Raw genomic sequence first — 21,238 nt, forward strand, 5'->3', positions numbered from 1 at the left:
CAAACATGATGTTATTTCCAAAAGGATTGAAGTGGGAAAACATCGACGCTCTCCACTTGTTGACCGGGCTCCCTGTGTATTATCTTCGATCCCAGTCTTCAAAAGAGTTTGAAGTGCAGACAAAGCCCATGGTGAGTCATGCTACACTGTAACAAAACCTAAACATTTGCACTCAAAATTTTCTTCTTTAGTTGATTTTCTCCGCTTATGTAGAGTTTTAGCTACTGTTCTGTAATGCAGGTAAGTTTTTGTTCAGTAAAATGAACTACAGAAATTATGTTATGAGCGATTATATACGCTCAAAAGGAAAGTGAATCTTAAGACTGCGATCAAAACATTACAGTATTTAAGGCAAAATGATTTTGAAAACAATCTTTCCATACACGGATTAATCCATATTTTATTTGTTTTTATTACTTCATAGAATTTATTTGTTGTCATTTATCTTTCTTATAAGTATATTTTTAACGCCTTTGGCGGGATTTTTTTCGTTAATTAATAACTAACTTATACTTCTAGTAAGCTTACTGTATGACACGATGCCAACTGCTGCACTCACTGCTGCATATTACTATAGGCAGGTTTTTACAGCTACGTCTTTGTTCTTGTAGAGGAGAAATTCTCAACTTTTTACCGATTCTTGAACCCTTTTGTCGTTTTTGCCATTGTCGCAGGGTATACATATGAGAGGTTCAAGTTTGATATTTATTTTTTCAATTCCTATTACGTAACCTTACGTTTAGGAATGTTTAGGCTCATTGTTCAAGTACAAAACTATTGATAATTCTTGCAGAAAGTTGAAACAGTTTTTCTAAAACCACAGCCAAGAAGTTGTATTTTTCAGACATAATTTATCACTCTATTTTTTGATATTAAAACAAGTTCTTGACATTTTTTACAGATGCTTAGCAACGTTGCTTTGACACAATGAAAGTTTGTTCAATTTACTGTGAGTTTAACGAAAGCCTCATTCATGGAGCATCAGAAGATGAAGGGCTACCAAGATGTATCATGGAAACCTACCCTCCAGCAATTTTACTAGCTCTGATCTTGTTTATTGGCCTCGTCAAATATATTCAACGAAAAGAAAGATATAAAAATGCCTATAGAAATTTTGATTCAACAGAGGATGCAGAGTCAGGGCCAGTACCCAACAATGAAATTCCCCACGATATTAGATTCGGGACAGTCAATAGGACAAACTCTAAGGAGAATGGTCATCCTCAAATTCCCAATCCAGTGAAGTTTGTTCATGGCACTGACCAAATGTCCTTCCTCTTCACGTTCCAACAATTTCTGCATGTGTGTCTGATGATTGTACCACTGATTGATTTTGCAACCAAAGGAGGCCTTGATTCGTCCAGGTTACAGGGTGTGACTATCTTCTTTGATGCTGCATCTCTTCTCTTATGGCTGATTGGTCTCCTGGTTTTGCGATATGAAAGTATTGCCTTTTTCAAAGCAAAGAGATCTTCCCACTCACTTGGGATGATCCTCTTCTGGGGTCTTGCCTTTATCAACGAGAACCTGTCTTTTATTTCCTGGAATAATAAACACTGGTGGTTTGAACACAAAACTACCATCAAACAAGTAGAATTAGGTCTTTTTATAACTAGGTATGTCTGTATTTCTTTGCTCTTTTTGCTTGGACTCAAGGCTCCAGGACTGTACAAACCAGAACCTGTTCTTGAGGTACATGTACGTGAAAGGCAAGGGCCTAATGAAGCAACATCTGTGGTAAGTCGTAATTGGTTTATTTTAATTCAATTTTTTTTTGTCCTGTCATACTTGAAATACAGTATGCCTCTGGCCTGACAAATGTCACACTGTTGTAGATAGTAGTAGAAATGACATTTCAACTGCAAATTTCCAGTTCTTTTTATCATAACAGGTTTTCGTATAGGCTGGGTAGTGGTCATAATTAATATTTGTTACCTATTGAATCTGTCTTACGACTGATTAGTACTTTTAACCTAGACCTTGTGTATTGTAACATTGTTTTAATATGTTATACCTATAGGTTTCTGATCGATCTGGTCAATCTGCTTTCAAAGATTTCTGGAAAAAATGCAAGATGCTTTGGCCATTTTTATGGCCTTCAAACAGGTCAGTATGTAAAAAATAAATGTGGGTCTTAATTAAAGTAGTAAATAACCAGCTGAGCGGCGAATTTCGTTTCAGCCAATCACAGTGGGCTTAGCTGTTTTGCCACCAGCCCTCATTTCCAGGTCACTTTAACCCAACTTTTGCATATTTTTCTGTTTACTTAAATTGACTAAAATATAATATATGTGCTGACATATACAAGAAGCAGAAATATGGAAAGGAAGAATGAAAACAATTTCACCATTTTCTTTGGGTTGTTGCTGTTTGTCCCCCCTCCCCCCCCCCCCCCATGACCATAATTCTTAGCCTTAAAACAAGGGATTGTGTTCATGCATTTGTGTTTGCAATTGCATTTGATCTGAAGTGAAACACTTGTCACACAGCTGCTAAGTATACAGTAGAATGCCATAATCTCTTGTTTAGCCACTTTAGTTCACTGCTCCTTTTTAAAAATTTTGACAAGATTACATTGCCGCTGAGTCTAATACTGTAGTTATTTGTCCTCTTAACCATTACAAGGTGGCTTCAGTTAAAAGTAGTGGTCTGTTTTATCTTACTGGCTCTTGGAAGAGTTGTCAATGTTCTCATTCCCTACTCCTACAAACTTATTGGTAAGTTTATGCCAGTACAACTGTGACATGTTTGTCTGATGATGGTGATGGTGATGGTGATGGTGATGGTGGTGGTGATGGTGGTGGTGATGTTGAAGATGGTGATGATGATGACTGATGATACATACATATATATTACATACGTATACACACATACACACAGATATACATGCACACATACATACACACATACATACATACATACGTACACATCTTATCGGTCGCTTGACCAAGGTCAATCCATGCACAAATACTTACAGTAAGTGGCATAACTGTTTAAATTATTATTTTTTTTATACAACCCATCTTTATTGTTTCTGATATAATTTCCCTGGTAAGGTGCATCAGAAACATTGCACCCAGCTGATAATGGACATTAATCCTAAATGCTTTGTGAAGTCTAGACATTATTTTAAACTACATGTAGATGTGATTTTCTGTATTACTGTTGTTCTTCACAGTCAACAAGTTAACTGGTGTCGGCAATCATAAGGTTGTAGATCCTTATGCATTGATTGGTATTTATGTAGCTCTGAAATGGATGGGAACAGGTAAAGTGGCATTCTATCCGTATATTACCAGCATCTTGTGATAGAATCTTACTGTAGCTTTAAATATATTTTGAATATATTTTTCATATTTTGCTGAGCTAAGCTATAAAGACTTGCACTATTACGTGACAGCAGCCATGTTAGATGGCAGGAATAATAGGATTGTTTTACATGAGAAATACTCCCATTTTGAGTTTGCCTTTGTTCAGCATTTGCCTCCATGCTGTGCAAATATGTTATTTTCTTTTATTAAGGGCCATTGTATAATGAGGAATGTACATACTACAGAACAGTTCATGGGTTTTGGTTGAATGGCAGAATATTTAAATGCATGACTGAAGCTAAAGGCTGAGAGAAACAGAATTCAACTGGAGTATTGATGAATCTATACCTGTCTTTTCTCCAGGAAACTCAGGGGCTTTGAGCAACTTGCGTACTTTTGTATGGATAAGAATCCAGCAGTTTACAAGTAGAACTCTTCAAGTTAGACTCTTTGAACATCTTCACAGGTACTGTATTCATGTTTCTACTGTATCTATTATAAATGCTCCACGCGCACTACCACTACATTCTATATTTACACCATACAATATACAACACACATGTTGATTCTTTTGAAGAGAGAAAAACCAGAGAATCCGGGGCCTAAAAAATCCTCAGGGCAAGGGAAAGAACAACACATCAAACAAACTAAACTCATATATGATCCAGTAAACCTCTAGACCACCTATGCTTAATCATAAGAGAAACATACATCCAGATTTTCACAAGGTCTACATTGTCTATTTGTTTTTTCATTCAGCATACTTTTTTCAATTTTCCTATTTTTTCACTTTTTTCATTAGTTTGTCTTTGAGGTGGCACATTACCAGGAAGACTGGTGAGGTCATAACAATGGTGAATCGAGGATCAAACAGTATTTACAACCTTCTCAAGTGAGTTGCAGACAATAATAATGATAATTTTGAATGGATTACTTCGACGATGCGGCAGCCATCTTGAATCACAAGCCATTATGGTTTACACACGGGACAAAACAAAACAAACATGCTGAAATGATGACCCCTTGATATTTGAGAAATTTTCTCAGTTGTAGAACTGTCCATTTCCCAAAATTCATCTCTTGTCAAGATGTCCTGTTATGAACCTTAAATATCAATTGACTCCATTCTAGTAACGAAGCTTTGTCTTTTTGCCCCCTGGACGACCCACAGTGTCTTGTGATTCAAGATGGCTGCTGCATTGTCGAAGTAGTCCATTTTCTTGATGAAACAAATATCACATCTTTTATTATTTTAAAATCTTAACAATACAATGCATGTTTTTACTGTAAGCTAAGCAATCTAACTGACTCTACCCAATGCAGTAATCCTTATTCCTAAGACTTTTTTCTTCCACAGTTATATCCTATTCAACATTGTGCCAACAATTGCTGATATTATTATTGCCATAGTGTATTTCATTGTTGCTTTCAATGGCTGGTTTGGTCTCATTGTCTTTATCTCAATGTCAGCTTACTTAGGTAGGTTATATGCAGTGCAACTGGATAATTGGGGTGTGCAGGTTTTTACCTGCAAAAAAAAAAACGTTTCTTGAAATCCATATCTCTTTTTATGTTCACTCTGAGATTTTCACGTGTACTTCAGCTTGTACCATGCAGAACGTTAGCTTGGTTTACAAGAGCAATGCAAGTGCAAAATGCAAGCTGAATTATGAGTAAATTTATTAATGCAGAGGCAAAGGCAAAATTCTTGATTTCCTTGCATTTGTACTTGCATTTGTACTTGCATTTGAACTTGCTTTCTCATTCATCAAAGTGTGAACTTGAATGCCTTCATGCAAGCAAATGCAAGACTAAAATCTCATTACATGTTCATTCATTCTTTACACGTGGGTTTCTTAAATTTCTTGTATTTGTGGTCGACATGGACAGTCTATGCCTGGGTTACCTGTTTTGTCTTGAGTGAAATATTCCCTAGTAAAAGGTGGCTAAGAAGGGTTTTTTACTGTATAGACCCCTTGCATGTGACATCAAACGAAGCTCAATTTGGAGGACAGAACAAAAGAATTTCAATCTCCTAAGAGTTGAAAACCTATGGTCCCCTTGCAGCACTTTGGAATGCAGCTCAATCTGAGGGACAAAACGATAGGTTCCAATTCTCAGGAGATCTTGGAATTCTTTTGTTTTGTCTCCCAGATCGAGCTGCTTTGACGTCACATGTAAGGGGTCTATTGTCATGTCCTCCAAATTTTGCTGCATCCCGACGTGCTGCAAGGGGTCTATTAGTACAGTATGTGACTAGTAATCTTCTGTGTATTTATCGTATTTAGCTTCTACAATCATAGTCACAGAATGGAGGACAAAATTCCGGCGTGACATGAATATCAGGGACAATGATGCCAAAGCAAAAGCTGTGGATTCTCTTCTCAACTTTGAAACTGTAAGAAAATATTTAGATAAAAAATAGTGTCTTGGTTTGCACCATCACGTGAAGGCAGACATGACAGGAGACAGAAACAATTGAATCTGGTCTAATCTGATTTACATGAGAAAGAGTCCAGTTTCCCAGGGGAAAAATACTCTATTGTTGTGCATCCGGTCATGGCTGCCTTCAAGTGATGTAGTGAAAAGCCTCTTAAGCGTCTCGTCTTACTTCTTATATGCATATATCTTTTTGCTCGTTTCTTGTGCAGGTCAAATATTATGCAGGTGAAGAATTTGAAGTGAACCGATTGAATGACGCCATTGTTGGCTACCAGGTCAGTTGAACCCCTAACCCCTCCCCTCCCCGTTACAATTAGCAAAAAGTCTTGTATTTTTTAATTCCTGCGTCAAAACTGAGTGTCGCCAATGCACCAAAAAGTCTCGCAAATTTTTTTCACAAAAGGAATGTTGCTGTTTGTGTGGAAAAATGATGTTACATCAAATAGTGTTCCAGAATTGTTGCCACAATTGTTGCAAAACTAGGGAAACTCATTTCAACTTCTCATAACGTAAAATTGCAAAATAAGTTTAATATGCTAAACAAGGTCATACCAAGTCCAAACTGAGCTTTTGACGATGTGAATGCAATCAGCAAAAGGTCAAAACGATATGACATTACGAAACTTTTTCTGCACGTTTATACGCCATAATTTGTTCTGTGCTAACATTATTTTCACTGAATGACCCCGTAGCACAGCTCTAACCAGTTGGAGAAATAAATAAATCATAACAGTTTTAATACGTCTTAACTAACCCATGTGTGTTTGCTGCCCACCAGGAATGTGAATGGAAGGTACTTGGCTCATTAGCCATACTCAACACAGCTCAGAATACCATCATTAATGTTGGTCTTCTAGTTGGTGCAATGTACTGTGGACATCTGGTGGTGAATGGAACACTAGGGGTAAGATAATTCGTGGGTAACATATACAATTCTGCGCTACAGCGCACCCATATGATACGTCATACTGTAACATTAAAATGGTTTCCCATAAGAATGGTTTTCGTAGTGGGAAACATACGCTACTGTCTTTCAGCGTACCCATATGATACGTCATGCTGTAACATTAAAATGGTTTCCCATAAGAATGGTTTTCGTAGTGGGAAACATACGCTACTGTCTTTCAGCGTACCCATATGATACAGCATGCTGTAACATTAAAATGGTTTCCCATAAGAATTGTTTTCGTAGTGAGAAATATACGCTACTGACTTACAGCGCACCCATATGATACAGCATGCTGTAACATCAAAATGGTTTCCCATAAGAATTGTTTTCGTAGTGGGAAATATACGCTACTGACTTACAGCGCACCCAAATGATACAGCATGCTGTAACATCAAAATGGTTTCCCATAAGAATTGTTTTCGTAGTGGGAAATATACGCTACTGACTTACAGCGCACCCAAATGATACAGCATGCTGTAACATTAAAATGGTTTCCCATAAGAATGGTTTTCGTAGTGGGAAATATACGCTACTGTCTTTCAGCAGTTTCAGCGCACGTAAATGATACGACATGACCTAACATTGAAATGGCTTTCCATTTGCTTCCAGTACTTCATCCAATCACAACACGTAGTAACGGCTACTTTAAGAAAGGGTATATATAGGCCCAAGTACAACTACGAATTTGCCAATTCATCATTCATTCAAGACATGTATACATCATACACATATCCGAGTCCTACTCACTCGCCTGGATTTTTCCTTGTTTTGTGATGGCATGGTGAGAACAGTCAGATATGCATGTATTTTTTAGTATACGTGCGATCCCATCTCTAAACTAATGTTGCTTCCTGTTATGACAAATCTCCTAACAGTGGTCATCTAACCTTGTACACCTACACGTAGAAAGTTCTGCCAACTTCACGATTTTATTCCTGTTGAGCCTCTTCCTCGATACTAATACCTTTGACTTCCAACTGAGCTCAATAATATTTTGCCAAGATCTCCCTGAAGAACATGTTCAAACCTCGCAAATAGGGAATAGTTCAATTAAAAATGCACAGATTCTCTGAGTGGGTGGGATGAGGTGAATTCTTGATGGCTTAAAAGAAACTATTCGTAGAATTCCGATACTATTTTATTCAAAATCTTCCGCAAAACTAATACCTTGGACGACCAACTGAGCTTAATGATATCGTGCCAAGAAAAGACATTTTCAAAACCCGCGAAATGAATGCTTTGAGGATGATTAAGAATTTTCTAAAGAGGGTGTGGTTAGGTGGATACTCATTGGCTAAAAGGGAACTATTTGTAAAATTTCATATTCACCACCTTACATACATCGGTTGGTATCCTCCTACGCAGCCGCTATTAGTGTCGTCATGCAACGCTCACTCCCCTTACGCTAGCTAGCTACCAGCTACTTAGGGGAGTGAGCGTTGCGTGACGACCCTAATAGCGGCTGCGTATGAGACTATCCGGTTGCAAATTCGTTTGCTAATGATAAGAATAGAGCGCGAAACTTTGAATTGCGATAAATATAAACCCGTCTACCGGAAGAACCGAAAAGAGCGGGAAAAGTGGATTACCTCAATCAGCTTTCCGGTACTTTGCGATCGGACATATAGCGTTCGTTTTTCCAATTTCCGTTTTTTCTGGGTAAATGGTAAGCACCCCTGGTCACACGCAAAGCATTTAAAACCCTGCCAGGATAACGCTGCGCTCCCAAAGCTGATTCACAGTTGTTTGACAAACCACTACATTAAGCTAGATGTATTGTCTCGAGGATCATTCGGCTTAAAACGTTTCTTTTTCCTATCATAGGTTGGAGAATTTGTCCAGTTCATCACGTACATGGTACAGTTGTACGTGCCTTTGAATTTTTTTGGCACCTACTACAGGTCAGTACAGGTTCAATCATTGACTTTAACCACAGCTCTTTTGGGAACAATTTTGTGTCGTATATAAAGATCTTTTGAGTGTACTAGTCATGAACACTGTACGTCATTCCAGTATAAAATTAGACTTCCAGGTCAAAATGAAAAGCAAATTCTGCAAAGATTTCTTTTTTTTTTAGTGCGATTCGTTAGCTTCGGATCAAATCGTTGGTTTTATTTTTACGGTTTTAATATGAGCATCTGGACCCGGAAATACTTTTTAGCGTAACAGGTCTATTCAAGGCTCATGGTATCAAGGGTTAGAGGTGCATAACCAGTTGCACTGAGGGACCACTCAGGCAAGAAATAGGCCGTTTGCATGATGGCGCCATTTTACTTCCACTACCTACAAGCCTTTTATCATCAGCCAGTCGGATATTACTTCTGTTATTGCGCTCTTCATAATATAAACATGGTACCAAACTGGGTAGTTTGTGTTACACACGGTACTTTCCGTTCGAACCAATAGTTGACACGTTTTTGCTGGAACTTATATTTACTGCTTCTTTCTTTGAGATCTATGCTCAGTACATGTGTGTAAGAATATATATCTCTATATATCTCTGGTTACAAAACTACTATCTGGTTACATGAACATTTCGTCACACACTCTAATATTTACATAAAGACTTAGTCACGAAATGCCGTACTAGTTTTGTGTCTCACATACTCCCCCACTTAAAATGATGTCCTCCTGGACATGACAAAACACTAAACATAAATCAGACGTGTACACTATTCAAAGACTATCTACAGATTATAGAGTTCAAGTGAATTGGGTTGATCAGGCCCAATCAGTTAATTGCTGTCTCGTTTTCTATAGTCCATATGACTTCTCTTGTCCGCCGGCGCTGGGCACGTCGTCTCTCTAATGTTTCGTGTAGTAGGACGTGTGTAGTCCCTGACTAATCATTGTGTATTTGACACAGTCCCGTTCCAGTTTTTTTTTTTTTTTTTTGATAAACTATAAGAATAATATGCTAAAAATATATCTGTTAGTACTGCGGGTTGTAAGTGTTGTAGCCATTAAACTGTTGGCGATACACTGTCCATGGGTATACAGGTTGGTTGTAAGGTTGTTGAACTTGTCCTTGTCTAGACAAGACTGGTGGGTTGATGAAGGTCCCTCCGTGTGCAGGAGCGGGGTAGTGATACGTCCCTCCGTAATAAGGGTAAGCTGCGATACCATTTGCATGGTACCAGTTAGTCATTGGTGTCCCAAGAGTGTTGTAGGTTAGCGTCTGTGGAGGGCGTCTCTCGCGGACTGGTCTGCCTTCCGGTTCTGTAGGAGGAACTGCTTCTAATTCTGTGTCAGGTTCGCCTACAGTGATGAGCTGAGGTTGAGCGTCCTCAAGGTTCTGAGCTTGGTCATGGCTTGCGTAGTCTTCCTGAGGTAGATTGTCTTGCTGGGATACCTGGTCTTCTTGTGGGGGGTCTGTTTCCGCTGACTCATTATGTTCACGTTCATTAGTTGCTGGATTCAGTTCGTTTGGTAAAAACCCTCTAAACTGTTCTTCTGACTCGTCATCAGATGGACTGTCATTAGTTAGAAACTGAGGTTGTGTCAAGGCCGGTCTATCTTGATTCTGGTTTGCTTGCCTTTGTTCCATTTGTAGCTGGGTGTGGCCCAGTGGAAGTGAGTCACATGGTAGGAGTAGATTCCTGTGGAGTATTCTTCTTTTACCGTCGATTGGGCGTCCTTCCGGTCTCACAACGTATACCGGGATTCCCTCTCTCTTTTGTACTACCACATGAACCTTGTCCTCCCAATGTGATCTAAGCTTTCCTGGCCCTCCACGTTCAGAGAGGTTCCTGACCAAAACGCGGTCACCTGGCTGCAACTGTGTGTAGTGAACCTTCTGGTCATAGTTCTTCTTTCCTCTAGAGGTAGAGATATCAGCATTTTTCGCTGCCTTCAGGTATGCTTCCTGCATTGCTGTGTGCCATTTCTTAGCGAACTCGGTGTAGCTGGATGTTCCCTTTTTGTTTGATGTTCCGAGAATTATGTCGATCGGTAGTCTTGGAGTCCGGCCAAACATCAAATAAAATGGCGAGTAACCAGTTGAGCTGCTTTTAGTACAATTGTACGCGTGCACTACTTTATTTAGCGAGTCTTTCCATCTACTTTTCGCGGTTTCAGGCAAAGTTCTTAACATCGACAGCAGTGTCCGATTGAAGTGCTCTGCTTTCCCATTGCACTGTGGGTGATATGGAGTCGTCCGCACTCGAGATGTTCCTGATAGACGCTGGAGTTGTTGAAAGAGTTTGTTCTCAAATTCCTTTCCTTGATCGTGTACGATTGCACCAGGAAATCCGAATCGGAGAAAGAAGTCGTTGTACAGTCGTTCAGCTGCAGTTGCTGCTGATTTGTTTCTAGTTGCATATGCCTGCGCAAAGCGAGTGAAGTGATCGACTACTACCAGTATGTACTCATAACCACCCACGCTGCGCTCTAGATGAAGGTAGTCCACAGAGATTAGTTCAAAAGGCGCGGATGTGCTGATGGGTTGCAGAGGAGCACGAGTCTCTCGATTCGGTTTGCGTTGCTTGATACATTCGCATACGTGAGATACAAAATGAGTGATGTCTCTCTCCATGTTTGGCCAGAAGACTCGTTCACGTGCGAGGTGTACAACCCTCTCTGCCCCTAAATGTCCCATATCCTTGTGGAGTTCCTTGAACACTAAGTTGTGGTATTGTGGAGGAAGTACAAGCTGTTTATACTCTCCAATATGTCGGCGTAGTAGTCCACAGTCGTCTATATGTAGTTTATTCCAGTGTCGAACCAGAGATTTTGTCTGTGGTTGCTCCCTCCTCATCTCTCTGACTGTGGGGCAGCGTCCTTCAGTCTTCATGGCTAGTACGCGTCCTATTGCTGGGTCTTGTCGTTGAGCTTCCAAAATGGTATCTGTTGGGAGGCCGTTAATTGTCACTCCACTCAACATTTCTTCATCTGGAGTTATTAGAGTACCACCCACTGCTGCTATCCAGACGGCTTCACCTTTCTCTTGAGCATGGAGTCCATTGAAGGCCGCTGAGACGTCTTCTCTCGTTGTCGTGGTTGTGCAGGATTCCATGTAGGTGTTGATGTCAAGAGGCATTCTCGAGAGAGCATCGGCGTCACCATTTACGCTACCTGGGCGATACTTGATTGAAAACCTGAAATCAGCAAGTTCTGCTACCCAACGTTGGCCGGTCGCGTTCAATTTAGCTGTCGACAGTACATACGTAAGGGGATTGTTGTCTGTGTAGACGGTAAACTGCGGTGCGTAATAGAGATATTCGCGGAAATGGTTACAAATAGCCCATTTTAATGCTAGGAATTCTAGTTTGCCTGAATGTAAGTTGTAATTCTTCTCAGCCTTCGTGAGTGCCCGCGAACCATACCCTATCACTCGCATAATACCGTTCTGCCTTTGATAGAGCACGGCTCCTAATCCCTCCTTTGATGCATCTGTGTGCAGTACAAACGACGTGTTGTAGTCTGGATAACCAAGTATGGGTGGTGTAGCCAAACAATTCAGCAGCTTCTCTAAGGCTTCCTGATGCTTGGCTGCCCAGGTTACTGGTTGCGAGGACGAAACGGCAGGCTGACTTCGTTTTCCACGGCGGAACGTTTTCTTGCACTGTTCTGGTGTGCTAGTTTCGTTTCGTCCTTGTAGGAGTTCAAACAGAGGACACGCAATCCTTGAGAAGTCCTGAATATATCGCCGATAATATCCGACCAGCCCGAGAAGTTTTCTTACATCCCCGACTGTTTTGGGTTGCGAGTTTTTCAGTACTAGTACTGCGGCAACGTTCGATGGGTCGGGTTTATATCCTTCTGCGGATACGATTTGTCCCAGGTAACGGACTTCTCTTTGAAACAGCTTACACTTAGCAGGTTTTAACTTAATACCATGGGATCGTAAACGACGTAGAACCTGTCGGATGTGCTCGACATGGTCCTCAAAAGTCCTACTGTACACGATGACGTCATCGATGTAGGGGACGCAACAGTCATCTCGCATGTCGTGGAGACAGCCTTCCATGAATCGTTGGAACTCAGCAGGCGCTGTCATTAAACCAAAAGGAATTCTAACCCATTCATAGAGGCCCCATGGAGTCACGAATGCTGTAAGGTTTCGACAAGATGGATGGATGAATCCTTGGTGATAGGCTTTTCCTTGGTCCAACAACGAGAACCAGCTGTTCCCTCCAAGGTTCTCTAGAGTTGTCTGCACACGCGGCAGTGGGTGTCGGTCTGGAACTGTGCGCTCGTTCAGCTGACGATAGTCGACACACAGACGTAGGCTGCCATCCTTCTTACGAACGCACACTACTGGTGAAGAGTAAGAGGATCTCGAGTGTCGTATCCAGCCACGGTTTAGAAGGTCCTCCACGTACTGTTTTACCTCAGGATACAGAGGTCTCGGGATTGCTGTGTACGTTTTCTGGACTGGTCTGGTGTCTGACAGGTTGATAGACATTTGCAGCTCTTCAGCACAGCCGATGTCGTTGTCGTCTTGGGAGAAACTGTGGGCCTCTTCTTTGAGCATGCTCAGAGCGATGTTCTTTTGCTCGTCTGTCAGGCCGTCTACGCTAGGTAGGTGGGAGATTTCCTCGGCGCTAAAATCCGTTTCGCTGGGTGGTGTCGCTTGTTGACATGGTAGATCTCTCCGTGTTACCTCGACAGGTGTCACCGACCGTACTTGGTAGAGGCTACCGAGAACAGTGTGGCCCTTAATACGTACGTCATGGTCAGAGTGGTTCTCGACACTGATTTTCACGCGACTGGATGAGCCTCCCGAGATAGTCACTACAGATTCTGGTACATTTATTTCACTCGGCCACGAGGCTTGGGGGTCTGGTTCAAACAAAACTGGAATCTTACCCTCAGTCGGACCAACCTTTGCTGAGCACTTTATAATTGTTGCTTGCTTTTTGGGTATTACAATGTCTCGCTTGCAAGTTTTAATTTCGGCAAGTTCGCAGTATGGATCAACCGCGCGCAGCGTACTCACTAGCCCTTCTACGTCGCTTCTTTTCAGATGAGTCATTGTCGCCGCCATACTGACTACTATTCCGTCCTTTGTTTCCCCTTCACGTTTAACAAGTTCTGCGATAACATTGTACCCAATAATAGGTGTGTCTAATTGGTCTCGTGAAACCAAGAAAGGAACTTTGACTTTAGCTCCCTCTCCTCCTGACAAAAGCTCAAAGTCTATTTCGACCCAACCCTCAAATGGGAAAGGGGTACCGTTGGCCGCTGTCAGGTTTAGATTTTGCCCATCTAAAAGTTCCCCTATTTTACGCACGGTAGTCCCATCCATTTGTTTGTCAATCCAGTCTTTGGGGAGGATAGAAACCTGAGCCCCAGTATCCCATAATGCATCAGTTTTGCGACCATTTAACAAACAAGTTATCATGCATTTCTTCCCCACCAAATTAACAACTTTGGTGAGTTGTCCTGGCGTGAGGTGTGTGCGGTAAAATCCTTGTTCTCTCATCTCTTCATTCTCTTGCTGGGTGAGATAGCCTATTGCATTGCAAAGTGTTTTGTGCTCATTCCAATGTGCAAACTTACACGCACTTGAACAGTAATTAACACTTTCGCATCCCGAACAAAGTATGACTGTTTCTTGTTTCCCTTGTACTCCGCACGACACGCACACATGGGACTCTTTGTTTTCCCGGACTACTCCCTGTCCCCCGGGCGTAGCCGTCGGGAGTTTCCCGACTTTGTTTTGCAACCCCGCGCGAAGTGTTCACCCGATCCACATTTAAAACAATGACTACAACTTTCAGCGTTGTTTTCTTCACATTTAGTGCAACGGCGAACATTCCTCTCTTCCTTCCTTCTTTCGCGCGGTTTATTTAAATCCGATCGAATTGCAGCCACTTCAGCCTGAAGAGCCTTGAGCGTTGCCATGTAGCTATCTTCACTCTGTGCTTTCCCACTGCCATGGTTCTTTGGCGCTGGTATTTTTCTATCGTTTTGTTCGACAGGAGCGTGAATTTGATTAACGAGCGCTTTGCGTGACCCAGGACTCAGCTTACTCATGCGCTCAGACTCTTCCGACGCCGCAGCATTTAATTTCTCCATTAGCTCTTCGTCACTAGCGTCAGCGTTTAACAGATGTGGCCGAAGCTTTGTGCGTATGGATTCCGACTGCAGGCCGGTCTCGATCACGTGGCGAAATAAACCATTTACTAACGCAGAGTCATACTTAACAGTTCCTTCGTTCGTTTGCGATGCAAAGAGAACTTGTTGGCGCAAATCCATGACTCTAATTAGAAAATCTTGCGGAGACTCCTTCGCAGCCTGACATGCCGTTGTCAATTCTTGGTAAAGCTCTGTACTAGATTTCTGTTTATAATGTGCTTTTAGAATCTGCTCAAGTTTTCCTATCGTTAGCGCTGGCATCATTTCTAAATAAGATCTTAATTTAAGTGATGGACTAATCGCTCTGATCACGCCTTCGATTACTTCTGTCTCGCTGTATTTGTTCTTAAGACCAACCTCGATTTGCCTCAAGAGACTTACGAGAGACAAGCGGTCTTTGTGCGTATCTCCTCCAATCATACCAATGATACGAAAATCGCGCCTGAGTGCATTTCGTACATCTACGACGCCTACGTCACTAAGAGTACATACCGGTTCGATTGCTTCCTGTTTTGATGATTTGTTACCTGGTTGTAGAGATACCAACTTTTCGTTTGCTTCGTTGATTTGCTTCTGGTAATCCTCCATCATCTTCTTGAAGTTCTCTTGCATCTTCTCTAGTTCTTTCTTCGCTTTGTCGTATTCAGCATCCTTCTGCGCTGTGTTGCTCTCCTTGGTGAATTTGCCGATGTCTTCAATGACTAACTGTTTGTCCTCTGAGCTCTCTATTACTTCTTCGACTGTCCTCCGTATTTTCCTCGATAACTTTAGTTTTCCTTCATCTTCACAAGGCACCTTGAGGTGTTCTGCTAACTCCTGCAAGCGTTCTAGCGACAAATTCAAAATTTCTTGCTCCAATCTCAACTGCTGAGCCTCTAAATCAAAATCCATCGTAGCCGGCTTGGTCTGTTATTACACCACACCCCCAAATCTTGCAAAACCACGTTCTCTAAAGTTTTCTGGCGTTCAAACGGACATTAATTCCTCTTAGGCCACGTACATCAAGTCTTCAGTACCATACGAAGGGAATGCTTGACTTATTTGCGATGAAAGCATTCAAAGGAACGCTAATTTCGTATCCATGTGCGTCCAACACAACATCAACTTCTTTGACCACGAGGTCAATCGTCTTCCAGGTCTAGAGAACCGCCTTTTTACGAGAAATTCCTCGATTAGCGGTCCTGGCAGGGTCGCCAAAATGTTACACACGGTACTTTCCGTTCGAACCAATAGTTGACACGTTTTTGCTGGAACTTATATTTACTGCTTCTTTCTTTGAGATCTATGCTCAGTACATGTGTGTAAGAATATATATCTCTATATATCTCTGGTTACAAAACTACTATCTGGTTACATGAACATTTCGTCACACACTCTAATATTTACATAAAGACTTAGTCACGAAATGCCGTACTAGTTTTGTGTCTCACATTTGCAGTGTTGGATCTAGACGAAATGGATCGTTGGAGGCTGAAACCTTCTGTTCTAGCTTCTGTTCTTAATGCATGCACTGATGTTTGCAACTGATATTTTTATTCCATAGGTTAATCCAGAGTAGCTTTGTTGACATGGAGAACATGTTTGATCTGTTTTCACAGGGCCGTGAGGTTAGTTACCTAATTATATGGATGGGGGCAGATCTGGTCACGGGTGCAGTGGTCAGTACTTAGGGATGGACCATTATATAATCGAGGGGGGGGGGGAGGGTTGCAGGACTTTATGTTGCACGATATTTATTTTTTTGTAGCCTTCGTGGCGGCTCTGGGGGATTGGGGAGGAGGGGGAGGGGAAGATAATTATTTTTTTGTAGCCAGCGGGGCCACCAAAAATTGTAAATTGTTTAGTGTTTGCTCGATATTCATTTTTTGAAAGGAGAGGGTGCGCGATATTTTTTTTCGTAGATAAAGTGCTTGCTCGATATTTTTTTGAGATTTACGCAAGCTCTCCCTCATCACATTGTCAAAGTAGTGTGGATCCGCATACTACTTTGACACTGTGATTGCGAAATTTATTGTCAATAAGAGGACAGACACATAAAAATCTGATGTCAATTTGTTTTTTACAATAACAAAAACGATAAAAACTTCTCATTTTTAGCGATCAAAACAACCAACGGAAAGAGCGCGCGCTTGTTGACGTCAGCTTTATCTGTCTGTCCTCTTATTGATGATAAAAAATAACCAATCAGTGCTCGAGAAATTTGTAAGTTATTGTAAAATATCTAATAGTCACTTTACAGGTAGCCCAAGCTTGGTTTCTGTGGTGTCCTGTTATAAGGAAATGTTAGTCCGTTTTAAGATTTTTTTCCTTACTGGTGGGGAAAAAAATCTTAAAACGGGCTAAATTCAAAAAATCACCACGCAGAGTGAAAGAAGTGCTATTCCTCAATGATCGGGTAAACTTTCAAGGCTTCATTTTACGTTTAGATGATTTTATTGAAATTTTTGATGAATCCCCATACATTTCCTTATAACAGGACACCGCAGAAACCAAGCTTGGGCTACCTGTGGTCACTTAGGGGGATTGTACAGGTCGAAGTCAAGGGTGACGTAGCGGTAGTGCACTCACCTCTCGACTCTAAAAGTCTCTGGTTTGATTCCTGGACTTGTCATCACAAGTGAATAGAATATGGAGGGGTTTTTTTTCCTCCGCTAAAACCAACACTGACCTCAAATGAACCCTTCTCAAGATTATCTTGAATGTAATCTATGAGGCTAACATGGAAATACAAGAGAAATGCCACAAACTCCATCGAGAAAACGTTTCACTTCTTTCGTATTTCCATGTTAACCTCGCATTCAGGGGTCAATTCCACGCTAAGGGGTTGTATCAAGATATATATAAGATTTGAAGGTTCACTAGAGTTCAATGTATTTTATCATAAGGGTTTAAATACTTTTTTTCAGGTTCTAGATCCTCCAGACGCAACTATTCTCAATGTTTCTAATGGGCTTATTGAGTTCAAGGACGTGAGTTTTGGTTACAATCTGAGGTAAGGCATTTCACATCAAGGCGAACGCATGATCTTTGTAGGAGATTTTTCTACCTGTGAACAGTCTTCATGTGCAAATATTGCTTTTCTCGAGTGAAAATGTACGGGAATTCGAGAAACAAGGGTGATGTTGTGATAGTGCACCTGCATCTCGGGTCTCTGGTTCAATTCCTGGACTCGACATCACTTGTGAGCAGAGTTTGTAAGGTCTCTCCCTTGATGGTTTTTCTCTGGGTTCTTTGCTATTGCTCTCCCACAAATCCAATCGAGCTAAATTTCGAATTCGATCTTTTAGTGAGATCATCTGAGAGCTCCTGAGTGTTTATTTTAGGAGTCGATATAATTGAAGTTTTATTTTAGTCTTATTGGTTAGAGCCTGCAAGGAACTCTAGGCTCCGCGGGAACTGACGAGAATGGTGTGTGGCACGAGTGATATTACGGTCTTCTTAGATGTCATTAGGTTCGGCTCATTTGAAATTCGGCGTTTGACATAAGCCTCAGACGAAGTCTTCAAAATTCTATTTTTTAGCAACCACGTCGTGAAAAATGTTTCCTTCAAAGTGTATCCTGGTCAGACGGTAGCATTTGTTGGAAACTCGGGTGGCGGGAAGAGCACGATTATCAGGCTGTTGTACAGATTTTATGACATCCTTGAAGGATCTATCTCTGTTGATGGTCAAGATATATCAAAGGTAAAAAAAATCATTCCTTTTAGTATTAATTTATGTTCATTATGGCTTTCTAAATTGAATTGGATTGAATGGCTTTGACATCGTCGAAAATCTCAGATTTACCTACTCGAAAATTTCTGGATTGTGCTATTGGTCATGTAAGAGTCAGTCCTGACTTTTTGCTTGTGACGTCAAAGCAGCTCGATCTGAGGGACAAGGCAAAAGAATTCCAATCTTCTGAAAATTGGAACCTATTGTTTTGACCCCAGATTGAGCTGCATTCCGAAGTGCTGCAGGGGGTCTATAGACTTTTAAACGTATTAAAATACGTTATATATATATGCCATTAATGCTTTCGAGTACTATTAAATGGGATATCCCACGCGTTACTTGAATTTTCTATCTCTACGCCTTTAGGCGAGTGAGTATACAAACAAAATCCAAGTGACAAGTGGAATATTCCATGGTGTGGCACAAAAAGCATTGTATAACTATTTTATCTCCCACCGTAGAAAATATAAATGCTTTGATTCAACGCGCGACGAACATACGACAGCTTTCCTGCATTCGGATTGGCTGTACTTTCTATGGTGTGGGATAAATGAATATATCAGCGTACGCTTAGTAAATTATTGTAGTTTCAGTGCTTGGGGTGGGTGACTGGGGGGGGGGGGGGGGGGGGGGGGAGTGGAAGTACCTTTACGTTCGCCCTCGGACGACAGTGAGTTTTCCACTAAACTCTTTTCTAACCCTGACCTGTTCCAGTTAAATTTTGCAAAAACGACGATGTATTGGTTGTTTTGACCAGGTGACGCAGAAATCACTTCGCAGTGCTATTGGTGTTGTTCCTCAAGACACAGTACTGTTCAACAATGATATAAGGTATAAAAATGAGATGAGTACAAAATTGGGTTATTAAAGGTCCCTTTTAAATATAGATAGGGTGATCCAGGTCTTGGGACAAGCCTTGTTTTATTTCCCCAGTGGACACCAAACATTAAGGAGTTGACCGTATCTCTAAGCCATCCAATCTTTATAGGGATATATCATTATGAATTACGGCCATGACCCCCCATACTATGACCCCCCATCCCATGACCCCCTAATATGAATCTGTATTTCATCATTATTATATCATCCATCGTGAAAACTTTCCCACATTTGGACTATAAAAGCATCATCAACCATATGGTTTTTTGAAGGTACAACATTCGGTATGGTCGTTTGGACAGTTCCGATGAAGAAGTCGAGGAGGCGGCTATGGCTGCTGATATTCATGGTAGAATAATGACATTCCCTAAAGGTAAGCCCCACCAACCGACTCGGAATCAGTAAGAATCCACCATAGTAAATCACCCTTTGTTAGGTTGGGCTTTTGTTTAATTGGAATGCCACATAAATGACTACTTCGACGATACGGCGGCCGTCTTGTCCAGGGGGCAAATATAACTGAAAGCTTTGTTACAATAATGGCGTCGATTGACATTAACCAGACACCAAGGCAGAAATTTCTCAAATATCGTGTGGTCGTCATAGGCGACCCATACTACCTTGCGAATCAAGATGGCCGCCGTATCGTCAGAGTAGTCCATTCAATCAGGTTTTAGATTATTTGCGTCACGAAGCATACAAAATGGCCTAAAATTTAAAGTTACATTATATGCACTGCTCATGCAAGCCGTTTCCCAAATCTTTGTGGTTTAAGTACTGAGGTAATGTATTTGTACCATGCACAGGCTACGAGACCTTGGTGGGAGAAAGAGGCCTTAAACTAAGTGGTGGAGAGAAACAGCGTGTTGCTATCGCCAGAACTGTCCTCAAGAATCCGCCGATAGTACTCTTAGATGAGGTAAAACAAATACGTATGTCTCATAGTTGAATGAATGAAATACCGAATGAATAAAAAAGTGAATGGATGTGAAGAAAATGGGAGAGGTATTAAGTTAAAAGCATATGTGTGTGTCTTGTAAGTTTTAATTCCGATATCCTGCGTTATTTGTGTATAGTTTGACATTTAGTTGTTGATGACGGTGAATAGACACCATCACGTGCCCATGCCCATAATACCGCTTGGACTGCCTGTGGCTAGATGGCAGAACAATAAGATGCCTTTGCTCTCGGGAATTGAATTCTTCCTCATGTAAAACGATCGTATAGTTCCTGCCATCTAACATGGCTCCCGTCACGTGGTGGTGCAAAACCTCTATGATGATACTGAATAAAGCCATGCATATTAATATAGCACATTGACTTTGTCATGATAACAATAATAATATTCATATTTATAAAGCACAGATTAGCATAAAATGTTCATCTGCGCTGTTTACAAAAAAAATGTATTATTTTGATGTAATACAGTGTTGTGTGTTACATGTGGATGTTGACTGATGACAATAATTAAGATTAATAATAATGTCCATGATATTGATCACTATCTATGATGCTGATTGAACATGATGACGATATTGGTCATGCATGTTGATGATGATGATGTCCATGATGATAATGATTACTATCTATGATCTCGATTGACCTGATGACGATATTGGTCATGCATATTGATGATGACGATGTCTGGGAAATCAAGGGTGGCTTACCTATAAGCCTGAAGCGAGATGACGTTTTACCCCCGACTTTATACCATGATAGTTTTGAAAATTCTTTCATATTAAAATTTTTGATTCCTTAGAGAATACAGGAACAATAGCCATAATTAAAGAACAAAAGCAGTGTGAAAAGGATTATGGTCTAGAGACGGGGGTAAAACGTGATCTCGCTTCAGGCTTATTAC

At 41.0% G+C, this 21,238-nt stretch overlaps 1 protein-coding gene and 1 long non-coding RNA gene across 4 annotated transcripts in view; one reads left to right on the plus strand and one right to left on the minus strand.

Annotated features, from left to right (window-relative positions):
• Positions 1–106: 106 nt before the first annotated feature.
• LOC116303158 (ATP-binding cassette sub-family B member 6) overlaps positions 107–21,238 on the plus strand; it is a 25,657-nt gene continuing 4,525 nt past the window's right edge. The window contains exons 1-18 of one of the 2 annotated variants that reach the window (XM_089036920.1): positions 107–131; positions 902–1,737; positions 2,021–2,106; positions 2,626–2,717; positions 3,179–3,268; positions 3,675–3,777; positions 4,114–4,203; positions 4,669–4,790; positions 5,600–5,709; positions 5,963–6,028; positions 6,532–6,657; positions 8,527–8,603; positions 16,328–16,391; positions 17,691–17,776; positions 18,306–18,468; positions 19,256–19,329; positions 19,650–19,750; positions 20,184–20,296. In XM_089036920.1, coding sequence (XP_088893046.1) covers positions 928–1,737; positions 2,021–2,106; positions 2,626–2,717; positions 3,179–3,268; positions 3,675–3,777; positions 4,114–4,203; positions 4,669–4,790; positions 5,600–5,709; positions 5,963–6,028; positions 6,532–6,657; positions 8,527–8,603; positions 16,328–16,391; positions 17,691–17,776; positions 18,306–18,468; positions 19,256–19,329; positions 19,650–19,750; positions 20,184–20,296 — 2,373 coding nt within the window. In that variant the 5' untranslated portion in view covers positions 107–131; positions 902–927. Of the gene's footprint in view, positions 241–901; positions 1,738–2,020; positions 2,107–2,625; positions 2,718–3,178; positions 3,269–3,674; positions 3,778–4,113; positions 4,204–4,668; positions 4,791–5,599; positions 5,710–5,962; positions 6,029–6,531; positions 6,658–8,526; positions 8,604–16,327; positions 16,392–17,690; positions 17,777–18,305; positions 18,469–19,255; positions 19,330–19,649; positions 19,751–20,183; positions 20,297–21,238 lie in introns of both variants that reach the window. The other variant, XM_089036919.1, reaches the window with a different exon arrangement.
• The window catches only part of LOC116294088 (uncharacterized), a 15,772-nt gene continuing 12,239 nt past the window's right edge, over positions 17,706–21,238 (minus strand). Inside the window, exons 2-3 of one of the 2 annotated variants that reach the window (XR_004196888.2) lie at positions 19,204–19,309; positions 17,706–18,442 (exon numbers count right to left, since the gene is read on the minus strand). This is a non-coding gene — a long non-coding RNA (uncharacterized LOC116294088). Of the gene's footprint in view, positions 18,443–19,144; positions 19,310–21,238 lie in introns of both variants that reach the window. The other variant, XR_004196887.2, reaches the window with a different exon arrangement.

This window comes from Actinia tenebrosa, unplaced genomic scaffold (assembly GCF_029948245.1).
Source record: "Actinia tenebrosa isolate PJP-AT-01 unplaced genomic scaffold, QUT_ActTen_1.0 PGA_scaffold4__44_contigs__length_22323623, whole genome shotgun sequence".
NCBI classification, from domain to species: Eukaryota; Metazoa; Cnidaria; class Anthozoa; order Actiniaria; family Actiniidae; genus Actinia; species Actinia tenebrosa.